Source organism: Pezoporus occidentalis, unplaced genomic scaffold, assembly GCF_034315485.1.
Source record: "Pezoporus occidentalis ecotype Australia unplaced genomic scaffold, CSIRO_AGI_Poc_V1 ctg48, whole genome shotgun sequence".
NCBI lineage: Eukaryota > Metazoa > Chordata > Aves > Psittaciformes > Psittacidae > Pezoporus > Pezoporus occidentalis.
In genome coordinates this window covers 3,393,586-3,416,576 of record NW_026915813.1, presented here as the reverse complement: position 1 = coordinate 3,416,576, position 22,991 = coordinate 3,393,586, and the positions used below count along the sequence as shown (strand labels likewise).

The 22,991-nt window shown below is 38.5% G+C and overlaps 1 protein-coding gene across 3 annotated transcripts in view; it reads right to left on the bottom strand.

The window, feature by feature from the left end:
- LOC134172877 (complement C1q tumor necrosis factor-related protein 7) overlaps positions 1-22,991 on the bottom strand; it is a 118,846-nt gene that overhangs the window by 1,394 nt on the left and 94,461 nt on the right. For all 3 annotated transcript variants that reach the window (XM_062636403.1, XM_062636402.1, XM_062636404.1), the window contains 15 exons: positions 20,940-21,032; positions 19,446-19,537; positions 17,582-17,749; positions 15,981-16,086; positions 14,576-14,685; positions 14,360-14,456; positions 13,094-13,192; positions 10,585-10,761; positions 6,386-6,589; positions 5,843-5,932; positions 4,962-5,075; positions 3,290-3,424; positions 1,753-1,875; positions 1,110-1,168; positions 482-659 (listed from right to left, as the gene is read on the bottom strand). In XM_062636403.1, coding sequence (XP_062492387.1) covers positions 482-659; positions 1,110-1,168; positions 1,753-1,875; positions 3,290-3,424; positions 4,962-5,075; positions 5,843-5,932; positions 6,386-6,589; positions 10,585-10,761; positions 13,094-13,192; positions 14,360-14,456; positions 14,576-14,685; positions 15,981-16,086; positions 17,582-17,749; positions 19,446-19,537; positions 20,940-21,032 — 1,845 coding nt within the window. The remainder of the gene's footprint in view (positions 1-481; positions 660-1,109; positions 1,169-1,752; positions 1,876-3,289; positions 3,425-4,961; positions 5,076-5,842; positions 5,933-6,385; positions 6,590-10,584; positions 10,762-13,093; positions 13,193-14,359; positions 14,457-14,575; positions 14,686-15,980; positions 16,087-17,581; positions 17,750-19,445; positions 19,538-20,939; positions 21,033-22,991) is intronic.

The following is a 22,991-nucleotide window of genomic DNA, read 5'->3' as shown; positions in this document are numbered from 1 at the left end:
ACAGGCACAGTGGTGGCTACAGTGAATGCTGAAGTACAATTTTTTCCCATAAAGAGTGGAGCTAGGACTAGAAAAACAAGAAAAGCATGGTGTTGTGTGGGCTCCTACAGATGTAAGTAGACTGCTTACTCAGCACCAGTGCCAGGTTCTTACCAACCAGACTTGAGAGCTAATGCACCAGTCAACCTGTGCTGCACTAGAGCAGTAATACAAGAACAGTGCAGGTAGTTTACCTGTACATTCTGATCTTTACATTCAACAGGAAAATTTTATCTTCAACATCTGTAACTGAAATAGGTAATCACTCCTTCATTCTGTAAATACTACATCTGTTTATCTTGAGTTTAAAAGCCCTTGTGACTCTTGGCAGCAGAAGAAATATATGTCCTAGCACACTTTTATACCATAGTGTAGCACTGCAAAAGAATAGGGATTTAGACTCCTCCTCCTATGCACAAGCCAGACAAGTTCACAGCAGTACCCTGTAATCCCCTAGCCGTTTCTGCAGCTCGGCCTGATGATCGTCTTCTACATCTTTGCCTTGGTTTTGTTCCAGCAGCGGCAAAAAGCTCCGTAGGGTAGAGGTACAGTATCTGTTCCAGCGTGTGAGGTGCCTTGGTCTCCATTCCATAATCTTCTCTTTTAATATTTTTTCAATCCTGCAGTAAACCAGACTGATTGTTACTGTTCTAGTCCTGAGTGGACACCTCAACTGGTCCTCTCTGACACATGTAGTATGTTTACGGGGATCACAAATTGCCTCAGTTAAATTTACCGCTACCTAAAAGCACAGAAAAGCAATGCCAACATAGCTGTGTTGTGCCTGCGTGATCACTGACAGAAGGGGATTGCAGGAGCCTGCAGCCCTTTCTAGTTTACAGCCTCTCTTCTCATCCCTCTATAGCATCTTGCTTATTAGGAAGGTGTGCAGCCATGGCTTATCAGCTCTTTCTCTGTTAATGAGGGAGCATGAAAAGCAGCCCTGTGAACTCCTGCTGTCTTGCTTAGGACAGTCTCAGCTCCCAGCATTCACAGAAGGTTTTGGGATCTGGGTGTGAACAGGCGCTGGTTTTCAGGACCAACAGCATTTGTTCTGGAGGTACAATTACCTGCCCTGGAGTTCCACTGCAGCAGCCTTGTCTGAACACTGGTAAACTAACTTTTCAGGCTAGAGAGAAATAAGACAGTGAAACATGAAAATGTGCAATCTCTTCTGGGTATACAACAACGTAACATCAGGAGTTACTGCCCTGCTGGTACTCCCATGAGTTCACAGTTATGCTAAAATAATCTCTAAGTAGAGACATGATAAAAACATTAACTAGATGCTTGTGTGTAACAGTGTTTGGGTATTTTTGTTTGTTCTCCCATCCCAAAGGAAACTTCAACTCCCTTTGATAAACGGTGGAGGAATCCCAGGTTGTTTACTGGGGATGTCCTAGCCATAAGACAAGCATGGACATTATAATACCAAGCTACTACTTTAGGTATTTGTGTTAAAGATTTGTTCCTTTTTACTTCACTGTTGTCCCATGTTCTTACATGGGTAGTTAGAGGACAACAGCCATGCATCCATTCTCTATAAAACCAAACACTTCACACGATTCTGCTTTGCTTATTTTTTAAGCAGTGTCTAGGAAAATCTGTTTAAAACCCAATGCTACCTAAACACACTTAACCACAGAAGTCCAAAGAATTTAGTCTGTGGCCTTTCAACCCTTCAAACCAAGCTGTTATTAGATCCAGTGATACCTGAACGCTGCTGAGGCCAGGGTAGGGAAAGCTTCTGGAAAAGAAAGACTTCCAACGTTTTGGTTTGCTGACATCAAAACTTATCCTTGCTGGAGAATCATGTTCTTGCACATTAAACCAGATCTACAAGAAAGCAAGGTTTTTTTTAACTTTTGGTATATAACCACATCTATGGAACACATTCCACCTACATGCCAATAACTTGACCTCCCAGAGCAAGTGCCAGTATGAGTTCATATGGAACAAGGCACTCTGGTGTAGTCACAGCTGATGTGCAGCTTTGGGATCCTGCATCAAAAGGGATGGTGCTGCTCTACTATGTCTCACGGTTCTGAATGTGGACTGAGTGTAGTGTATGAACAGAATTACTGGCTGCAGCTGGCAGCTCATGAGAATCACAGCATCACTTAGACTGGAAAGGATCTGCAGGTACACACAGTGTGTATGTATGCTCTGTCACTGAGGGGAACCCATGTCTTGCATCCCACGTTTTTATAGATGATCAGTTTGGTCTGTGAGCCTAAACTGCAGGTTTAGTACTACTTTACTTAAACAAAAACCCCAAACCAACTGAACCCTCCCCAGAACACTGTCAGTGAAAGAGAACTGACACTTTAAAATAAATGTGCTATAGAATATTAAATGCTCAGCCAAAGTCATGATTTGTGTGTAGAATAAAACCCCTGATGATTACAAAACAAAACTGACAATGATACTTCAGATGACTTCTCCAGGTATGTTTTCAATACAGGATAGAAAAGCTGTTTGCTATGATTTGGTGCACAATGGAAGCTGAGTCACTGCTTCCTTGTAATGTTCCCAAAAAACGGAGGAGCAAACCTTTACACTGAACTTGAAAACCTAGGGTCTTTTTTCAAACTGACCTTCTGTTTCCTCAGTGTCAGACTCTTGCATATCTGTCTACCTCACCATCGTGTCCTGGTTTGTGTCCCCAGGAATGCTATTGGCAGGAATCTGCCCAGGGTTTCTGTCTCTCCTGGCACAGGCCCAGCTTAGCCCCATTCCCCATCCTCTGGCTCACCTGCCCTGAGCTGCACAGCTCATTCTTACCCTGTTGTCTTGCCCTCAGTGCTCTCTCAGAGGGTTTCCAGACACACAGCGAGTAGTGTCACAGTGAACATGTACTAGTATTCCTTGTATTCTATAGCAAATAAACAGGAGGACTTGACACCAGGCAGAAAATCAGTACAGTTTCTGTGCCTTGTAGTGCCAGCTCTGTGTTTTGCACACTGAACCCAACAGGGCTGTGCCAGCCACTGCATATGCAACTCATGTGACTCCTTCCAGTATGCTTCATTTGTAAAATTGTATGAACAGATGTCATGATCCACCTAACTGCTGATTAAAAACAACTTTCCTATTTAAAGTAGCTGAAAGACCTGCTTAATAGGTGGTAAAATCACTGATAAAGTGACAGGCTAAATACAGTTACATTGATGAACCAATGATGCATAAGATCAAGGCAGATACCAAGTCATCAACTCTTAGGTGTACAGAAACGTGACAAGACGCTTACATTATCACAGCTGATCAGACAGTACACGTTCTGTAAAGGGCAGAAAGTATCATACTGCCCATAAAAACATCCAGTACTGGGGTTCCAAATCACATACTGAGTTCGTTCCAGAGTTAATACATATGCAGTTGGTCCCTAGAAAGAAAGAAAAAGGGTGAGAAAGATGTTTGAAAACTGGCTACAAAGACAGCATGTTTTGTACTGTTTGGGATATTAACTTTTTATTATTAACAGCACTTTTGGGGGGCAAGCTGGTTGGAAGAATGTACAGGTTCTTTACAATGCAACCAACTAACACTTACATAATGTGGTCTCAGTCTCTTCCGTGGCACAGAAATTGTTAGACATACACAGCCCTGAGCTGTTCTTAAAATACAGATTCTGAAAGTTGTCTTGTTTCAGCTACAAACCAATGTGAAATTCCACATCCAGGAATGTTTAATGCCACTTGAGTACCAGTATGTCCTGCTTGACTACTGCCACAACCCTCACCCACAGGCTGCCTCCTAGGGGAAGCTGCCCCACGAGGGCAGCACATTGTGTGTCTCATCCATCAGCCTTCCCTTGTACAGGCACATAAGGAATTTCCCAGCTTCCTTTTGTATTCTCTATCAGGAATCCCCAAACTGCTTTTCTGTTTCCTTGTTATTTCGTACATTTTCCAGGTACCTTGAAATACCTGGAATAAACCCCTCCTTACAGCATGAATCAGCTGACAGCTTTATTAAGAACTACCATCTCCACCAGATTCTGAGTGGAAGGAATGCACCCGAGTACCTGTTCCCACTGCTGCAGTATCTCAGCATGAAGAGACTTTTGGACAGGAATTTTTACCAAAATTCTATTCAGCAAGACTTTCACATGTGCTTGGTGATTTGAGATACAAATGGTGGAAATCTGCATTATAGACCATGTTACCATCTCTCTGAAAAGAGCAATATTGGTTACTTGGAAATTGAGTGCTTCCCTGTGAATAAATGCATCTCCTAAGGGGCAAAAGAATCTCTATGTGTTAGATGTTGGTCAGGCTAAGCCAGGCTGCTGCCATAGTGAGCTCAGGGGAGTGACAGGGTACACAGCAGCCCAAGGTGGAGCAGACTGCCTAACCAGCCTATATCGGAGGAGGTGGATGCAGACGGACTTGTGGAGCCTGAACAAATCCATCATCTTGCTGCAGCTTTGCTGTCAGCCGTCAAGAGGCTCAAAGAATGTTTACATACCAGTAAGAATCCCTGGCAAGCCCCTAACCATCTCCTGCCACCTCTCAACCTTCACCCAATCCCACCCAAACTGTCATAGTCTGTGTATTCACAACTGAAGCGCTGTGAATGGGCTATCTCCATTACATCTGTGCTGGACACACCATTTATACAAGCAGAAGTCCAGTCAGGGTTTACAGATGCTTGGTAGTGTACTATGAGGACAACAGCTACTATCAGATTAAGTGTGGAAACAGTCCAGGAAAAAAAAAACATTATATTTATACTAAGAAACACTTCTAGCTTTCCTTTTTTTCGTGGTTCTCTCTGGAAAGATTCAGTTCCATCAGCACCAATGTTCAGATCACTCCTGAATAAATGTGCCAGCAAGAAACAATTCTACCCATTGGTAGGAACCAAAGACTGCACAGAATACAAGTTAATATTGAGATCAAGTGAAAAAATCCTCTTACCTCAGGAATAGCATTTCCTATGATAAGCCAGGCTTTTTTCCCCATTCCAAGGAAGTAATTACACAGGAGCACGGCATGTTCTTCCTCATCTCCCGCCAGAAGGTACAGAAATTGCTAATTAAGGTACAAGGAAAAAAAAAAGTCTTTCTATGCAGTTATCAACTGTGTTTTCAACACTTTATAGTGTTTTTTAACACTTCTGAAGCAGAAGACTCATCTCAGATCTGACCTGTACGATTTACTGGGCACTGCTTCAACGTGCAGGATGAAGCATGAATGCTGTGAAAATCCATGATGCAGAATGGAGATTGTGCCACAAGAAACAGGGTCTTTGAGTTATTCTGAATTTTGCAGAAGAGTTTGAGATGGTAAAACCATCGCTTATGATTAACAATGTCTGCTATTCTGTAGATGACAGGATTTATCTTTATGCGACAGAGCAGGTTTAAATACCCTGTTTCTGCTGGCATTACATGCAGTGTTTTTTTCTGTAGTTCCTTGACATTACAGTGATCAATTTTAAGCCTAGTTTTAAAGTCTTGATCAATCAGTATCCCTTCACTTGCATGTGATGAGCTATTTTGGATTGGTTTATAACAGAAAAACACCCGGGAAAAGCTTATAGCCCTAACCCTGTGTAGGGTCAATCAATTGCAACCTATCTAAGATAAAAATTTTGGTTCATATCAGGATGAGCAACTTTTTTTAAGCTTTGGTCCTTATTCTTCGAAATAAAGTCCTTACAATAATAGAATCACAGAATAATTTCAGTCTGAAGGGACCTCACGAGCTCATCTAGTACAATCTCCCCCTGAAACAGGGGCTGCTAGGATGTTACCTCACATTCAAGAGGATAAAGAACTGTTTAATGCATTTCTTACGTCCGATGTACTCCATAAATCACAAATTCCAGCAAATGACACACTATCCGGCAAAAAAGGAATCAAAGAAACATATCGAGCCACCAATTCCTGCAAGGAAACAGAACAAAGGAAGTCACTCCTTCAGTTCACCCCACTACAGCAGTATTATACCAGGTGTGTAGCACAGGGCTATTGCCACAGATATCAATGACAAAACACTAACCTCACTGCAGCAGCAACTAGCTCATTTCAGAACTCATACCTCCCATTGATATATGGCATAATTCTTTGTCTTTTAAAGCACAATACTCATTACTATATCTATTTTTTTCAGAGAATACAAATATCCTTTTCCAGCATCATTATGGATAGACTCCCTGTGTATCACACATAGTCATTACTAATTTATTTCCTGTCTGTGGTCCTTCCTTTTCCAGAAGTGTAGCTGTACAACTGATGTATAGAACTGATATGTACCTACGTGCATGTGTGCCCACATGTGAATGCACACACTTGGAAATCCATGTCCCAGAAACTTCACTGTCTTTCCCAAGTACTTACTGCTGCTGATTGAGAACTATCTTGGACGGCATCAAGAAGCTCCTCTGGTGGATTCAGAGGTTTGATATATTTGGTAATAAAAACCGTTTTCCCACTGAGGTCAATCACAGTTGTTAGGCACTGACGGCTTGGGAACACTGATGTACATTCAGCTTCATACTTCTCTGATGCCTGGAGCAATTTCTCATCTTCGTGGGTATCAAACTTAAAAAAACAGTAGAATTCATACAAAAATAGTTTTATTTATAGTTTGGGCTTAAGCCTTTACTATATTTGGCCTTATTTCACCATTTACAGGAACACAAATGCAGTGAGAAATTCTTTCCTAACAGCATTCTTAACTTTCCCTGCAGTATATACTTTGGATCTCATTCATATAAGAAAGGTCAAAGTAATGCAAAATCAGGCAATTTGCATTTACTTATGAATGCACAGAATGACTTGTACCTATAAGCAGGCTCTACTAAAACACTGAAAAATTATGGCCAGGTAAACCTGCAGGAATGAGTATGTAACACCATGTATTAATTCAAAGTTAAACAATTATGGTTAGGCACTATCCCACATGCTGTTCACACAGCATTCCATTAAAACCACAACTGAGGTTATGCATAAAATCCCATCATTTTTATATAAATAATACTGTGACAACCCAAAATATTTGCAGAGAAGGTCCACGTAATTTTTAGATGAACCCTTATAATTCAGATATGTCTAGGATTTCAATGCTTTTAGATGAGATTTTCCAGAAGCAAATCTAGCACATATTAACTATGTAACAATGACAATTATTTACTCATACATCACCTAAGATGTCATCTTTTAAAGGTACAGGATCAGTCAAAATAGTTTGTTTCACCCACTTAGAATCCCTTGTATATTAACAGACAAAACTTACAGCCTCTGGCACTTTGTAAATTCCAATGTAGTCATTCACTGCAAATATCACTGACAAATAACTCCTATGTCAGCGTCAAGGAGTGCAAAGCGCAAGCAGATTGCTGGATAGCACAAAACTAAGCTAAATCTTACACAGGGAACAATAGGAATCTTGCAGCTGATTTAATGAATATTGTACCTTCTTAAGCATTTCATTCATCTAGACAGAGATTCAGGAAGGACAGCAGGAGAGGGAGGAAAAACAGGTAAAGAAATGAAAAAAGGTATTTTAAAATCAAACTAAACCTGAGCTTAGCATCTTAAAGCAGCACACAAGTATTTCAAATGATTTAACTTCAGCAGGAATGGCTAACAATAGAACAAAGGATGGCAAAACATTTAGTTAGTTTTTGTCATTTTATGTTAAACACTCGATAGTAACTATATGTGGGAATATCTGTTTGGCGAGTTGCAGCACAGAATTACAATTTCTTCTGTCATGGTTAGAATATACACACTTGTTCCTTTAGTAAAGTTTCTGTAGAAATGGACAGATTTCATTAGACACATGCCACCTATAACAGAACAGTCTCTTAATGAATTCTGTCTTGCTTTACCTAGTTTCCTCTAACATCAAATTACATCTTACTGTTTTCTGCTTATATTGCTTTGAAAAATATGGATTATTTGAAAATCCTGTACAATGTTTGCTAAAGAACTGATCTGGTTTGGCGTAGGTCAACAAATCATCTGTAAAGTAAACCTTGTAAAGTTTTTACAAGATTCAGAAAAATCTCTAATGCAAAGAGTGAACAAAAATCTGGCAAAACTCACACGGATTTCTTAATCACAACTGTTTTTTCCACTGTTCCTCGAATTTTAGAGGACAGATCTTCTGTATCAACCTTTTTCTATCTAGAATCATAGAATAGTTAGGGTTGGAAAGGACCTTAAGATCACCTAGTTCCAACCCCCCTGCCACAGGCAGGGACACCTCACACTAAACCACGTCACCCAAGGCTCTGTCCAACTTGGCCTTGAACACTGCCAGGGATGGAGCATTCACAACTTCCCTGGGCAACCCATTCCAGTGCCTCACCACCCTAACAGGAAAGAACTTCCTCCTTATATCCAATCTAAACTTCCCCTGTTTAAGTTTTAACCGTTACCCCTTGTCCTGTCACTACAGTCCCTGCTGAAGAGTCCCTCCCCAGCATCCCTATAGGCCCCCTTCAGATACTGGAAGGCTGCTATGAGGTCTCCACGCAGCCTTCTCTTCTCCAGGCTGAACAGCCCCAACTTTCTCAGCCTGTCTTCATACAGGAGGTGCTCCAGTCCCCTGATCATCCTCGTGGCCCTCCTCTGGCCTTGTCTTCAGCAACAGTGTCCTCATTCCTGGTTTCACTTTCAGTACACTTCAGTGACTGTGCATAATTTCTGGTCATTTTGCTTTCATGGGATGATGGAAGAGCCCAGGCTGGAAAGGAACCTCTGAATACCATCTGGTCCAATCTTTTGTGGAAAAGGGAGCCTAGATGAGATTATCTAGCACCCTGTCCAATCACATCTGGAAATCCTCCAGCAAAGGGGACTCTATGACATCCCTAGGGAGATTGTTTGAGTGAACAACTGTTCTCATTGTAAAAAACGCCTTTCTTATATGGAGATACAATCTTTCCTGCTGCAACTTGTACCCATTGCCCCTTGTCTTCTCAGTATGGCTCCTTGTGAGGAGAAGCTTTCACATTTATTTCCTGCCATTTAGAACAGGACTCATCTCCTTTGTTGTGATTTACTGTGCTACAATTCTTCGCTGAATCTTCAGAATGGAACATACTTCAGTCTCTTTCCAGTTCTTTATGTCTGAGTTTTGGCAGGGGACAGTTAAGTCCTACTGTCATATTTGAAACGAAAAAGAACTTATGTCAGAAAGATCCCTGACTTGAACAAAATACACTGCTTTTCCCTCTGAAGTATTCAAATCCATTCTAAATATAGCTACCAAACTGCATTTCACTGAGCATTAATACAATACATAACCTTTTGGTAACTGAGCATCAAATTGCATCTATGCAAGAAGGTCTGAACATCTGCTCAGTATTTGAAGAGTTCAAGATGCATAACATCAAGTCCAAAGTATTTTACAATAATCTGATCCCTTAGTTGAATTTCAATGAGTTCTCTTTTGAAACAGTGCTGGAGACAGGTCTTTCTGCAGATGGAGATCTGTGGCTGTACAAATTCAGTGCATTTTGTTCCTAGCAAGTAATTGCTGTGTGTAAAGATTCAGACTTCAGAACTCTTGAATAAGGTCTCATCTATTAAAAGTGCTTCAAGGCTGTTAAGACTGCATTTCTGGTTCTAAGCCATAGTAATAATCTCATCATTCAAACCAATTAACACTAAAAGCCACCCATAAATGCACTTTACTGATTTTCTTTATTTTCAATAGGACTAAGTTGTAACAATTCCCACAGTATTGCAGGAGAGCAAGAAAACCTAGGACTGGATAGTTTCCAAGACTGTAATTTAAAAGGAAAAAAGGTTTTTAAAATGCATCATACAAATTTATATATTTATTCTGAAAAAAAAAATTACATCATGATAGACCTTTCTCTCCAGATCTGTTTGTCTCTAACAAATGACAAGTGCAGCACTGGAAAAGAATGAACTGCTACTGTTTGCGTGTGAAGAACATACATCCTTGCTGAACGGATCTCAAAATCATTGCATAATATTACATAAAACAGCAAGTGGTGCATTCATTGTAACAACAACAAATTGTTGCTGTTAGTGTAAGGCACTTCTGGTTTAAATAAAATAACTGAAAACAGTAACAGCTGCTGTTTAGAAATAATAGTCTTTAAGATCTGGCATCACGGAGCCATAAATAATAAATGCTTTATCTGAATAGCATAAACACATAAACAGGAAAATACTGTGTTTGCAGCTCCTACCTCCTTTTTTGTCCACTGGTCACAGATACTCACATGAACACTTTATTGTCTACAGAAGTAAATGGGAAAATGATATGCTCATAGATAATGAACACAAATATGCTTTCTATTAGCACTAGAACTAGACACCTGGTGAAAGTGAGAAGTAACTTATGCATTGTGTCCATCTAACATACTGGTGCACTCAATTAAATTGAACTGAGTGAAAAAAATTTGCAGCAGAACACTCAGAATTTGTATTAAGATCTTTCTACACTTGTATTCGTGTCCTTCAGTACACTAAGCATACCTATTTATATCCATCTCAGGAACTGCACCCCTAGAAACAAAAAGCAAGAACATGATGAACTGCTGATTAGTTACCTTCTCTCTGACTGACTCTCCAGGAATGAGCTGTGGTTCAATGGTAATAAACAGTGTTATATATGAGCCCTCACTCAGATTTTGCACAAAATCATAACCTCTCTCAATTCCCAGGGTCTTGTCTCTGCTGTAGCCAAGGAGGACTGGAGGAATATCCACCTTAAATGTACCGTCAATCTACAACATATACAGATAAATACTTCTCATTAGAAGAAAAAAGCAAAACTTCCTTCTCAAATACATTTGCTGCTTGTATTCAAATAATTTTATTCCTTTGATTTCTTTATTACCCTGAATTACAAAACAATGAAATGAGAGAATATGACATATATACTGATTAACTGTGGGGAAAACATGAGACATCTCATTGTTAAATGTATTGATTACAACTGGATGTCAGCCTGTCTTGCATATTATGGACACTAATATTTAACGAAATGGAAATCATACACACTAGTTCTTAAAGAGTGCCAGCATGTCACTTTTTCTTTCAAACAGCAATCTCTGTATGGCACTATTTACCCGGAAAATTGTCAAAATGGCAAAATACAGTTTGTAGGACTCCACTTCTGAAGGCAGCATCAGGCCTTTACCTGTTTGCATGATGCGCCAACATCTAACGTATACACTTTCCATGCAGAAGCTGCTGGTGCTCTTGGGTGCAACTGAACTGGGCCCATTCAGTCAGCCTCCCCACAGAAGAATGCTCTGATAGACTCAACAGCCCTTTGTACTTTCCTCTGCCACCACTTCAGAAAAGGCTGTGTGAGATGATGGATGGCGTGCCCCACACCTGCCTGGGCAAGTCTCAACAGTGGATGTAAGTAGCATTAAGAGAAAAGCAAGAAGATTAACCTCCTGTTCTGGGCAGAATTCAGATAACTGCCATCAGGAAGGATATCTCCAGTGGATGAGGAAGATGAACAGATGACTCACTGGGCTGGTTCATCAAACATTTAAGAGCAAAATTAAGTTTGATGAGAAGAAAACTCTAAATAATTCACTCAGAATTTCTGCTGCAGTGCAGTAGAACAGGATGAAGAAATGCTCCATTCGCTACTAAAATCTAATTGCTAGATGCACCTTGATATAACTGCTGGACTAATCAGGTTTATTTCAAATTCAGTAAGAAATCCTGTTCAATGAAAAGAACGTCTAATGCTGGGGATATCTGTGCAGGCATGCACGCTATACTTAGGGAATCACAAACTGTAAGACCTCCTCATAAACAGTTAGGAGTGCACTAACAGAAATTCTGGAGGTACTCTGGTTCTACAACAGAAAGACTGATACATCAACGAGAAGTATGAAGGACAGAGGTTGACATCAGCACTGGTAATTCTCAAAGACGGATTATAGGCTATGTCCTTCACTACATATTGGTAATCAGTCTGTTAAACTGTCTAAGTCTGTCCATTAAGTGTCTCAGGACTGTGAGCAGACACACTTCACGGGTGAATTTCATGCATTAGAACATTTCCCTAAACCCAGCATGGAACATTTCCTTAAAAAGAGGTTCTTGTTCCTTTTTGTTTGTTGACCTATAACAACAGTGGTGACATGATGTGTCACTGTCTGCACAGGACGGCCAAAGACTCATGAAAAGAGGGCTAGACCCTCTTACTTACATCTTCTTTGAAGTCAATGAAAGATTCATTCTATAGGGCACCACAACCCTCAAACACCTAAATTCATCAATTAAACTCTTAAGCACTTAAGGTTCTGAGAAGTGTCCTATATAGCCAGAGAAAAGCAAATTAGTATGTCATTAGGTATGCAATTGATGTCAAAATCTTCATGAAGTAAGAAACAGAGACTTCTGTGGTATGATGACTTGATCTACAGATGAAAGCAACTGCCCTACATAAAAAAGTCCTACAGCAAGGTTACAATATGACATCACTATTGATGTGAAAAATTGAGTTTCCTTAACCTAGACCAGGATGGGCGGAAGGACAGAAGAACTACCCTATAAAGAACTGCAAGTTTTACTATTATTCCCATGACTACCTGTTGGTATCTCTTGAAGAAAGCTTTTCTTGAAAAGTTCTAAGAATGGGGGAAAGAAGGGACAGGAAGAGGCAAAGATGAAAATCCGGTGATTCATGAAAAACGCAAAAAAAGAAGGTAGGTCAAGATTTCCATCACCCATCTAAGTGATATTCCTATTTGTAGTTCATGTATCAAGGCTGTGCATACCAAAGATCTCAAAAGCCACTGACAAAACCACCTAAAGTATTTGCACTTTTAATCTCGTTACTGGAGGAAACCAGGCCACATTGTCAGTGTAGCAGTATGTTTGCTTATGGCTTCTCCCTTCAGAATGTTGAACTTACTGATAAATACTCACCAGATTTGACAAAAAACAGTTGTTTCAAAGGCATTTTCAAACAATTCCATAAAAATAAGCTAACAAGTACAGAGAACATGATTAAATCTGGCATTTCATTACCAGCCTTGTTCCATTCTCCAGTTTTGTCTTTTAAGATACTTACTCCAAGTTACTTACCCTTGCTTGAAAATATATGGTAGTAAATGGAATTTTAACACATCCCAGCCAGCGTCTCTCAACATGAGCGTGGATTCCACTGCCCCTTTCACGATCGTCCTGTTAAAAAGGTGACCAACATAACACTTTGTAAGGCACCTTAATTTCCTTTCATTTAATCCAGGCATTAATAAAAAAATATGTATTGTTTTAATAATTTACTACAGATACAAACTCATTACTAGTACAGCAATGATTACTCTGCATGCCTTTCAAGCATGCCAGATACAGAACAATTACAAGGACATCATGGCCCATGATAAAATGTGCTTGCACTTCAGGGTTCAAGTCCTGTATAACCTGTGATAAAGAACTCAAAAATGTGAGAAGTCATCCAAAAGAGCCTTCTCAGACAAGGTAAATTAAGCTACGGTCTTCTAAGGAAGTGTTTTGCTAGCATTTAAGAAAGCTTTTTTGAAGGTAAAATTGTATGAAAATCTAACTAAATGCTGTAGAACAGAAGCATTGTTTTCATGTGTATTGATTATCAGGGATTTCTGAAACCAGTATAATCAGCCTGTACATTGTTAAAAATAAATGAATAAAAATCTGTAAAGGCTCTAGTGACATCTGAGTTTCCAGACTGTCATTCTTCCCTCTGCTCCACCAAATACCATTTCAGTTCTGGGGACAGAATTGCGTTCTCAGTGAAATGTGCGCGTTTTTTCATTTGAGGGCTGCATTTCCAAGAGTGTTGAGTACTGCTATTCTGCTGAACTGACTAGGAGGGCTTGCACTGGTTTCAACAGGGGAAGGAGTTATGTCAACACTGAGAGCTTAATTTATCTCATTCCAAAAAATTAAATCAGGATGAGAGCATAAGAAGTTAATAAAAATACATGAATTGGGATCATTCATCTGGAATTTAGTAAAAAAATTCTGATTAAGTGTTAGAACAGAATTCAGACTACAGTTCACATGTTGCCTCTCAATTTTAGTTACTCCAATTTCATGAAATATCAGTAAAACCCATTACATAGATGTGTTCAACTCTAGCAGCAGATTATGCAGTACACGCTTAATTTGTACAGACAAAGGTTAACATTATACAGATTGCTCCCTCTAATAATCTTGCATTATTGAGTAGAAATAAAATCATAAGGAATGACAAAATAGATAAAAGAGGCACAAGAGGATGAAATCTATTCCACCGAAAAGACTTATTCTGTCAACTTCAAAAGCTCGTAATATTCGCTAATGTACACTGTCCTGCAATTATGAACTCACCTCTATAGCATCGTGAAGTACTTCATCAAAAACATTAATGAAGACTTCATCCTTCACTGACTGCAAACTATGGGTGCTGTAGTCACCATTAGGAGCTCTGAAAAGGTTAAATATACCAAAAAAGTGATTTGAACAGAACTGGAAAATTTTAATACATTTGCATGCTCAAATTAAATTGCCATTACTCAGAAACAGTTTTGCTTCATTTTGCTGTACCTAAATGGAAGCTCAAGTTCTTCATTCCAGCTGGGGTTTGGACCCTCTGCTGTTGTTGTCCGGCACACTGTTCGCTGAAAAGAAACTTCTACAAAAGGACGGACTAAAACCTATGAATAGACATCAAAACAAAGGAAACAGACCTCTATAAAAATTCATGAGAACATCTAAAATTACACATTTTCATGTATTTAGAAAAATAAACATATACTTTGTGGAGATAAGGCTGGTCAAGGCCAGATAAAACTTCAACACACTTTAAATACTGCACTTCCCAGACTTCTAAGCATTTCTGAAACTTTTTAAAAAAAAATTATATGTTAGCATTTCCAAAAGATTATGTATATTCAGAAAACTTGACATATTCATATGTACCAGCAAAACCACATTTTCTCTGGAGAATGGGAAAACTACTGGCTATCTAATCACTGAATGTAACTGAAATAGAACACACAATCCAGACACCAGTGGAAAAAAAGAGCACTTGTGTCCTCTTATCCGTAATCCAAGCAGCCTACTGCTGCAGTCCTGGCTGTCTCTGAAACTGGCTCCTATTACAGATAAGCAACTTCTACTAGACACAACAAAAGTCTAGTGTGATTAAAAATGGCTTAATGGGCCATTTAATTAATATTCAAGTGCATATGGCATAACCTTTTCCGTATTTCAAAAAGCTGTGATTTTGAAGGGACATCATAAGAAAAACAGGGAAAAAAAAACAAACCCAAAACAAAAGGCTTCCATCTTCATTCAGAAGAATGCTGGTTTGGAGTAAGAGTGCAGCAAGCCCAAAATTCAGGCTGTGAAAATAGCCATGAACACACATATAGAAGAGTAAGAACAGACCAGGCATATATGGTATTTTCTCCTATTACTTTTCCAAGCTTCAACTGTTTTCAGATGAAGGACTTTCCTAAGCCTGCAATTAATTTTTCTTGTCCAATGCAAGCAAACCTCTTTAGTCCACAATACACATAAGCAACTTCTCTGGGCACCTACTAAGTGCTGCCTGAAGAATCACAACCTTCTGTTTGTTTTAAATCTAACTCCTACCAGCTTCATCTGATGATCCCTCACCCCTCTACTGAAAGAGACAGTAAACAGTCAATCCCTATCCATGGCCTCGACATTAGTCATGATTTTGTGCCTTTCTAGCATATTCCTCCCTCCTCCACTTGCAGTTACCACTGTGCTGGCTGAAAAGCCCTACCATTTTTCACTGTACATTAGCCATTCTGTACTTCTGACATCCTTATCACCTTCTCTGAGCCTTTAGCAGCTTTTTGCAAGGAGCAAGCAAACCAACCTCAGTAGTAAGCCATCTTTCTGATGGTGAATGTTACTGTCTGTAGAAGAGAGGAATGCTCCCAACTTCACATAAGAAAACGCTCGTTTGGTAATGTACCTGGTTGAACGCCCCATCAGGGCTATCAGCTGGGCTCTGAGCTGACGCAGAGGCTGCAAACATCTCATTAAAGGACCTTGAAGATTTGGCTGGTTGTTGAAATTTGCTATGAGAGGAAATAACGACAACAAGACAGAGAACACATTCCATACCATGAATCCCTCACATTCTGTATTAGCCATTCTGATTTCTGGAAATACTTCTGATACTTTAATGTCATGACTTTAAGCTTGGAAAGATATTTATTCCATCAAATAACACAAAATGAATGCCAGAAAGGGGTAGTGAGTGTAAAGCTCCTGTATGCCTCATTGCAAGAGTGCTTTGTGCCTGGAGTATTTATTTTCTGAAGAGTTTATCAGCCCAGATTTTGATTTTTCCCCCCCTCTCTGTATGATCTTTTTGAGCTACAGGTTTTTCAGTTCAAGGAGATGAATCCCCACAGAATTCATAAACAGTGTACACTTCATGGTATTCAGTCAAGGCCTCTTTTACAAAATTAAACCCATGCGAGTATTACACAACCAGCAACCCATGAGTGAAATAAAATAAATGTTAATAGGTTTATTTTTATAGTGTTTCCACAGAACTTTTTTTGTAGTGATGCCACACTAGAGATTCTAAAAGAAAAACTATTCATGCAGAAAGCAGCTCAAAATAAGGTATCATATAATGCAAGACTGGGAGGGGCTTTAGTTATTATTATAAGACTGATAATGAATTGAAATTTTCATTTTTCCTTCTTATCAACATGTTTTCAATATGAATTGCTTTTCCCGGTATGAACTTACTTACATAAGCCAAAAGAACCTTTATTATAGTAAAGAGATAAAACAGCAGAAGATGCTAAATTCTGTATGCACGGTAATTGGTTAGCTTGAAAATACTTCTGAGTTAAATGCAGGGTGTATTCATTTTGGGAGAGAGAGGGAGAGAGAGAGAGGGAGAGAGAACACTGCACTAATATATCATTTCTGGAGCTGAACCAGATGACTGTTCAGAACTCCAGCATCTCTGTGTGAAACAACATCACGCAGTGCAGGCATTGCCTCAATTTGCCTGAAGGTACTGGTCACCTTTAAAATTAGAACCAAATTAGGCTCAGTCCATTAACTTAAACAAACAGTTCATGAAGGAGAAAGAGCAACATGCTTCACTGAGGAGGCAAATATAATATCCCTCAATAAAGAACTAGATTTTTTAATACTTATTTTTAGTAGTAAGATATTATGAATTTAAATTACCCTAGTAAAATTAGTAGGCTTGCTTAAGGTATAATTCATCTGATATTACCAGAGTTGTAATGTTGTCAAAGCTGTAAGTTACCTTTCAGACAGTTTTTTCCTGAAGCAAATTAAGAGAGTTTTTGGTAAAACATTTCTGGAGGTTAGTAGTTACTGATAAATGATCACATTATTCTACAAACTCACTGAACAGCAGTTCTTTATCATTATTAATAAAAAGATAAATGTGTTATCTGTTTTTATCATGAGGATCAAAACAACACAGATGGCTGAATTTCAACATTAGTTGCTTCAGCTTCCTCAAAGCAGCAGAAACCAGAAAACGAACCTGTACTGGAAACAGGCATTTAAACATACCTCATCACTGGTTTTCTCACTGGAATATCATAAGCTCTAACGATGTTCACTAACAGTTTGATGTCTCCATCTGATAAATTCTGCGCTGTGACCTTCTTCCTTTCTTTTCTTCTTGGCCTTAATGGTCGTTTTGGCTCTGCCAGTTTAAAGAGGCTGAGTCCCAAAATACTAATAATCATGAAACAGATAGCAGATAGTTAGTAATTCTTGCATAGAATGCAACATTTTAGTGTTTCCATGATACACATGCACATTAGATATCTGCTCCTGTTAGTACCACACAAAACTAGGAAATGTCAAAATGTTTTAACTGTTTAGTACTACACAATCCAATTTTGTCTTCTAGTTCTGAAATTCTAACTTAAATGTGCAAAAAATTTTTTTGGGGGGGAGAGGTGTGGGTATGTGTGTTTTTTTTGTTTTGTTTCAGTTCTTCCCCAAAACCAGGTAAGCTACAAGTACAATTACACAACTTCAAGATAGATCTAAACTACAGTGCTATAAACAAGGCATCTAGCAGACAACAACCACTGTATGGAATAAGCAAAAAAAACACTAATTACACAGCTATGTACAACAAACAGTAAGCTATAGGAAGGAATCATAATGAATATGGCACAACATACCCTGGACCCTCAGAACTTACAACCCAAGGTAAAGCAGAACCAAAGAAAAAATAAAAACAGAAGAATAAAAAGCAGATGTATGTTTTTACACATCACTGATATTAACCGCAGGCATTCCGAAATCTACTTTGAAAATGGATAGCCAACGTCATTATTTCCTTATATAATTAAAACTCCCAGAGTAATTACTGTTAAAATAACACAAAACCAAGAGTTACTAAAATATCTCACCAAGTAGATGGTTTTAAAACTCATGGTGTATTTTAAATCCACTAACCATATAAATCAGCAAATATGAATTAATATTCATGATAAGAAACTATCAGTGAAGCAACTGATTTTAAACAACTCCAAAAGCTGGTTATAGACTCATTTGGTTTCTTCTATTCTGCGATGTGAAAACATGAGCTAAAAAATAGGATGAACTCTTGTAAGAGAGCAAGTCTCTGTATCTCCAGCAGATGGGACTGTTTAGATTTATACTGCTCAGTGAAAAACCTTTGGCTGCACTTTAAGAGTGTCATGTTTACAGTGAACACAAGCAAATTCTACACGGAAATCAAAATTCCACAACTTGTTTGCTTACACAGCTTTTAAGCGAGCAACTTTAAGAGTAATCTATGCTGGGATGACTAATAAATGTCAGGCTCAATAAGTATGGCAATTGGAACAATCCCTCAAAGAAAGTGCTTAAAGTAATTACAAAAAAAATATTAAAAGAAAAAAGAAGACATTTCCAAACCCAGTAACATTTCTGAAAGTAAACAGCGTTCGACAATATACAGATACATGAGAAGTAAAATAAAGAAAATGACTATTAAAAAAAATATCTATTGCACATTGTTTGCAGGGCATGTGCACTACCTCTAAGTGTGCACCACCTATAGAACCAGTGGTAGTGTTACTAGCTCCAATGCTTGTCTGGTATTTGGACATCATTCAGTCTGGCACCACCTAGGACTATGCTTAGCTCATCAGATCACAGCCTGATGCTACTAAATCTTACCCCATGCTGCCACAACTTCTTCCAAAACCAGACTTTTTCTTAAAAAAAGTTTTACACACTCTGTGTATCAATACTGGCAGAGGTGCACCTAGTAATTGGAAGTTTATATATTACACTAAACACAAAATTGCATCAGTTGTTAGGCACATCAATGCTTTGCAAAAAAAAAGATTAGTTAGTTTTACGTTATTATTATATTTTGATTTAGAACAAATAAAGACAGCTCTCTTACCCCAGGCTGGGAATCTCCTCTTCATTAACAAGGTCAGAGAGAATGAAATGGTGTTTTGCTATGAGGAAACGGTTTATTACTGATTCTCGAACCTGGGAATACAGAGGGAGAAGAGACCAAAACACATTTCTGATCCAAACCTCCTGCAAATACTTGCATTCTGACTATTAAATAGAAACAAATCTCCAAATGGACATTATTTTTTCCCACTTTTAAAAAACTCCCAACAACTATATTGAAGCAGATTGACATAGTGCCTTTGTCTTTTTTTTCCTACTACAAATGCTAGTAATGCCTTTATATACTGCGCCATTGCAGAACAGCAATACCAAAGACCTTTCTGAAATACATCTCCCCCTTTGTTATTTGTAAAAGATTTTAAGTTACTACTATTTTATCTTTTGTTTTGAAGTGACAGGCATATAAAAATCACATTTCAGGGTGAACTGGATTTCAGTTCTGATGGGAGAAGTCTAATTTTCAAGCACACCTGACAATTTAGATAACTGCAAAATACCCAAATATTATTCTAAAAAAAGGATATTGTATTTGATCTAAAAGAGTGACAAATCAAGGTACCATAATGCTTATTACCCTGTACTACTATACCATTATTTAGTGCACTGCACTGATGTTTGAGTGCACACTCAAGTATCAGACAAAACATATGGGGCTGACACAGACATGACAGCTGTGTTAAAATAATGTTTTTTATATTATCATACTGAATCTGGGCTCTGGCACTTGCCTGGAAGTTTTAAACACTATTCATTGTCTAGGATTCTTTTACAAACCATTCTTTCTAACAGACAAATTGTTTTGTCCTACATCATATCAATGTTATCATCATAGTGTATGTTTCGCTGGCTGCCTATAATTTAGTACATGTCATGTTATTTCCAGTACTGGTAAGAAACTAGTAGCCATGTTTCGCACCTCCTATTTTGCCAAAATAATCTGAAATGGCAAACTTCTCTTGGTTACATGACCAATGTTTTCATGTACTATAATACCACAGTGAAGGTGATGTGATGGAAGATATACCCTCTGCCTCAGGCTGCAGGACAAGACACAATGTGTATCACATTTTTTGCAGAGGTTAGGGCCACTTTCATGGAGATAATAAAGTTTTTAGCATCACAGCTTATAAGAAGGAAAATAGGGAGGAAAGGGAAAACGGTGAATGCCTGGGACACAACAATACAAATCTCTGGGACACTGGAGCAAAAGAGAATTTACAGAACTGCTGGAAAAATCCAGAATGGCTGGTCATCTTGTATATGGCGTCTTTTTCAGTAACATTAAATGAGTCATTTATAAATCTCCACTTGCTCAACTAGACCAGTTTCAGGCCCAACTAGAGACTTTAAATATGTCTGTAAGTCATGTTTAGAGATGAGTAAGTTTTTAATATTCATGGCAATGAAGCTTCCAAGTATAGAAGCAACGTATGGTCTAGAGAAATATGGTGGATCCTTATTTTTTGTGGCTTACCTTCTGTAGATAGTTGGCAACAACTGCTCTGTGGGCATCTAAGTAATTTTTGCTGTCAATCACATCCCTCTCTTGCAGTCTCTTCTCATAGTCCTAAAGATATTTACTAGAGTTTGTGATTTGAAAATTATTCAGTGCTTTATTACATACATGAAAAATGGCAAATATTTCATTAATATTAATGTATGGATCACTATAAACCAAAACAGATGTCAGAGGTTTATAAAGCTATTTTTAATGCTAATGTATACAGCAACAGCACTGCTAAACTACCATGAATATAGACAAAAATTCCATTAAGTTACAAGATTCATGTGGTTTAAATTACTATGAATAACTTGAAGATTTCCCTCACTTCTTTTAAAGCTGAACTTTGACCTGCTGCTGTATACTGAAATTCCATTCGAACTGGAAATGGCTTCTTTTACTGGAGCTGCAATAGCTGCAAATATAAAGGAGAATCCTTTTACAACAGAAGTGATGCAGTATTCATGGAAGATGACCTGAAATCTGAACTGTGTTTTAATACATGTAACTAGTGACACAACTGTACTGACAGATGCAACTTTTATTCACAAGTTTTGGAAGGTGTCTCATAAATTAAGAAAAGGCTAGAGCTGACACTCAGCTTCCAAGAAAGAGAATCTACAAGTCCAGGGGGTCTCTCCAGACCTGCAGGCTTAATGGAAGCCTGTAGGTTGGCTTTAGAACCGCAGCTACTCATCACTCAAAAGCTATCGGTAAAATTAATTTGGGGCTGCCTGTTCAACAAGCATGTGGAGAAACTGGATGGGGTCCACTAATAGTAAGAAGTCAGAGGCCTGTAGAACATGACCTACAAGAACAGGTCAGAACCTTAGAATAATGTAGGTTGGAAGAGAATTCTGGTTGTTATCTGATCCAAACCTTCACTCACAGCTGGAACAACTGCAATCAGGATGCTCAAAGGCCTTTGCCAGTTGAATTTTCAGTACCTCTATAGATGGCAATTCTACAGACGTGCTGGACATGTTCTAGAATTTGAATGCATTCTTTGTGAAAAGTGTTTTAATTATATTTAACTGGAATTTCTCTTGGAGTGACTTGTGCCTGTCATCATCTCGCCACTAAGATGAGCCTCGCTTTTTTCGCTGCACTGTCTTGCTAGGTACCTGAAGGAAGCTGTAAGAGTCCCCACTTAACCTTGCCTCCTTAGGCCAGAGCAAATCTTAGTCCTTTCAACTTCTTCCTGCATGTCAGGTGTGCCACGCCGGTAGATATACTAGCAGCTCTGTGCTGGACTTGCTCCAGTATTTCAGTATCTTTCTTGCACTGGACAAGGTGTTCAACTCAGCCTGGTCAGGAACAGATTAATGACCAGTCCTGTATCTGCCCACAACTATTTGAGTTGGTAGAGTGTGCCAAACTCATCTCTCTAGTTCCAGACAATACAACAAGAGAAAACAACCATTAAATACATCTTGGATGGTTCAGGTTGGACAGGATCTATTCCTTTTTTTTTTTTTTTATAATCACTGGAAAACACTGGGACAGGTTATCCAGAAAAGCTATGGAATCTCCCATTTAGAGGTTTTGAAAACTTGGCTAGACAAGTACACAGCTGACCTCATCTAGTGCTGGCAACAGTCCCACCACTTCAGTGTAAAGTGCGGCTAGATGACCTCCAGACAATATTTTCCAAACAATACTGCCACAATTCTATGAATTTTCAGACTTCTTTGCCAAATAGCAAGTAAAACAACTAGGAACTATTCCACTTTAAACTTAGTTTTAAAGATCATGTCACATAAAATTAACTTGGAATGGGTGATCATAGGTTTATCCAAGTTACCCTTAAAGGAAAAAAGAAAAGAAATAAACCAATTCTTAAACAATAATTTTTGATTTTGAGTGAGAAAATGAAATTAACAAAGTCTCTAAAAATCAATGTGATCAGAAACATGTATCAAAGATGTGGCACATCTTTAAGTAAAAGGTACAAAACTAATCTAAAATTTAAAAAGGAAAAACACTTACTGCAAAGAGCCAGACATGACTGAATTAATAAATACC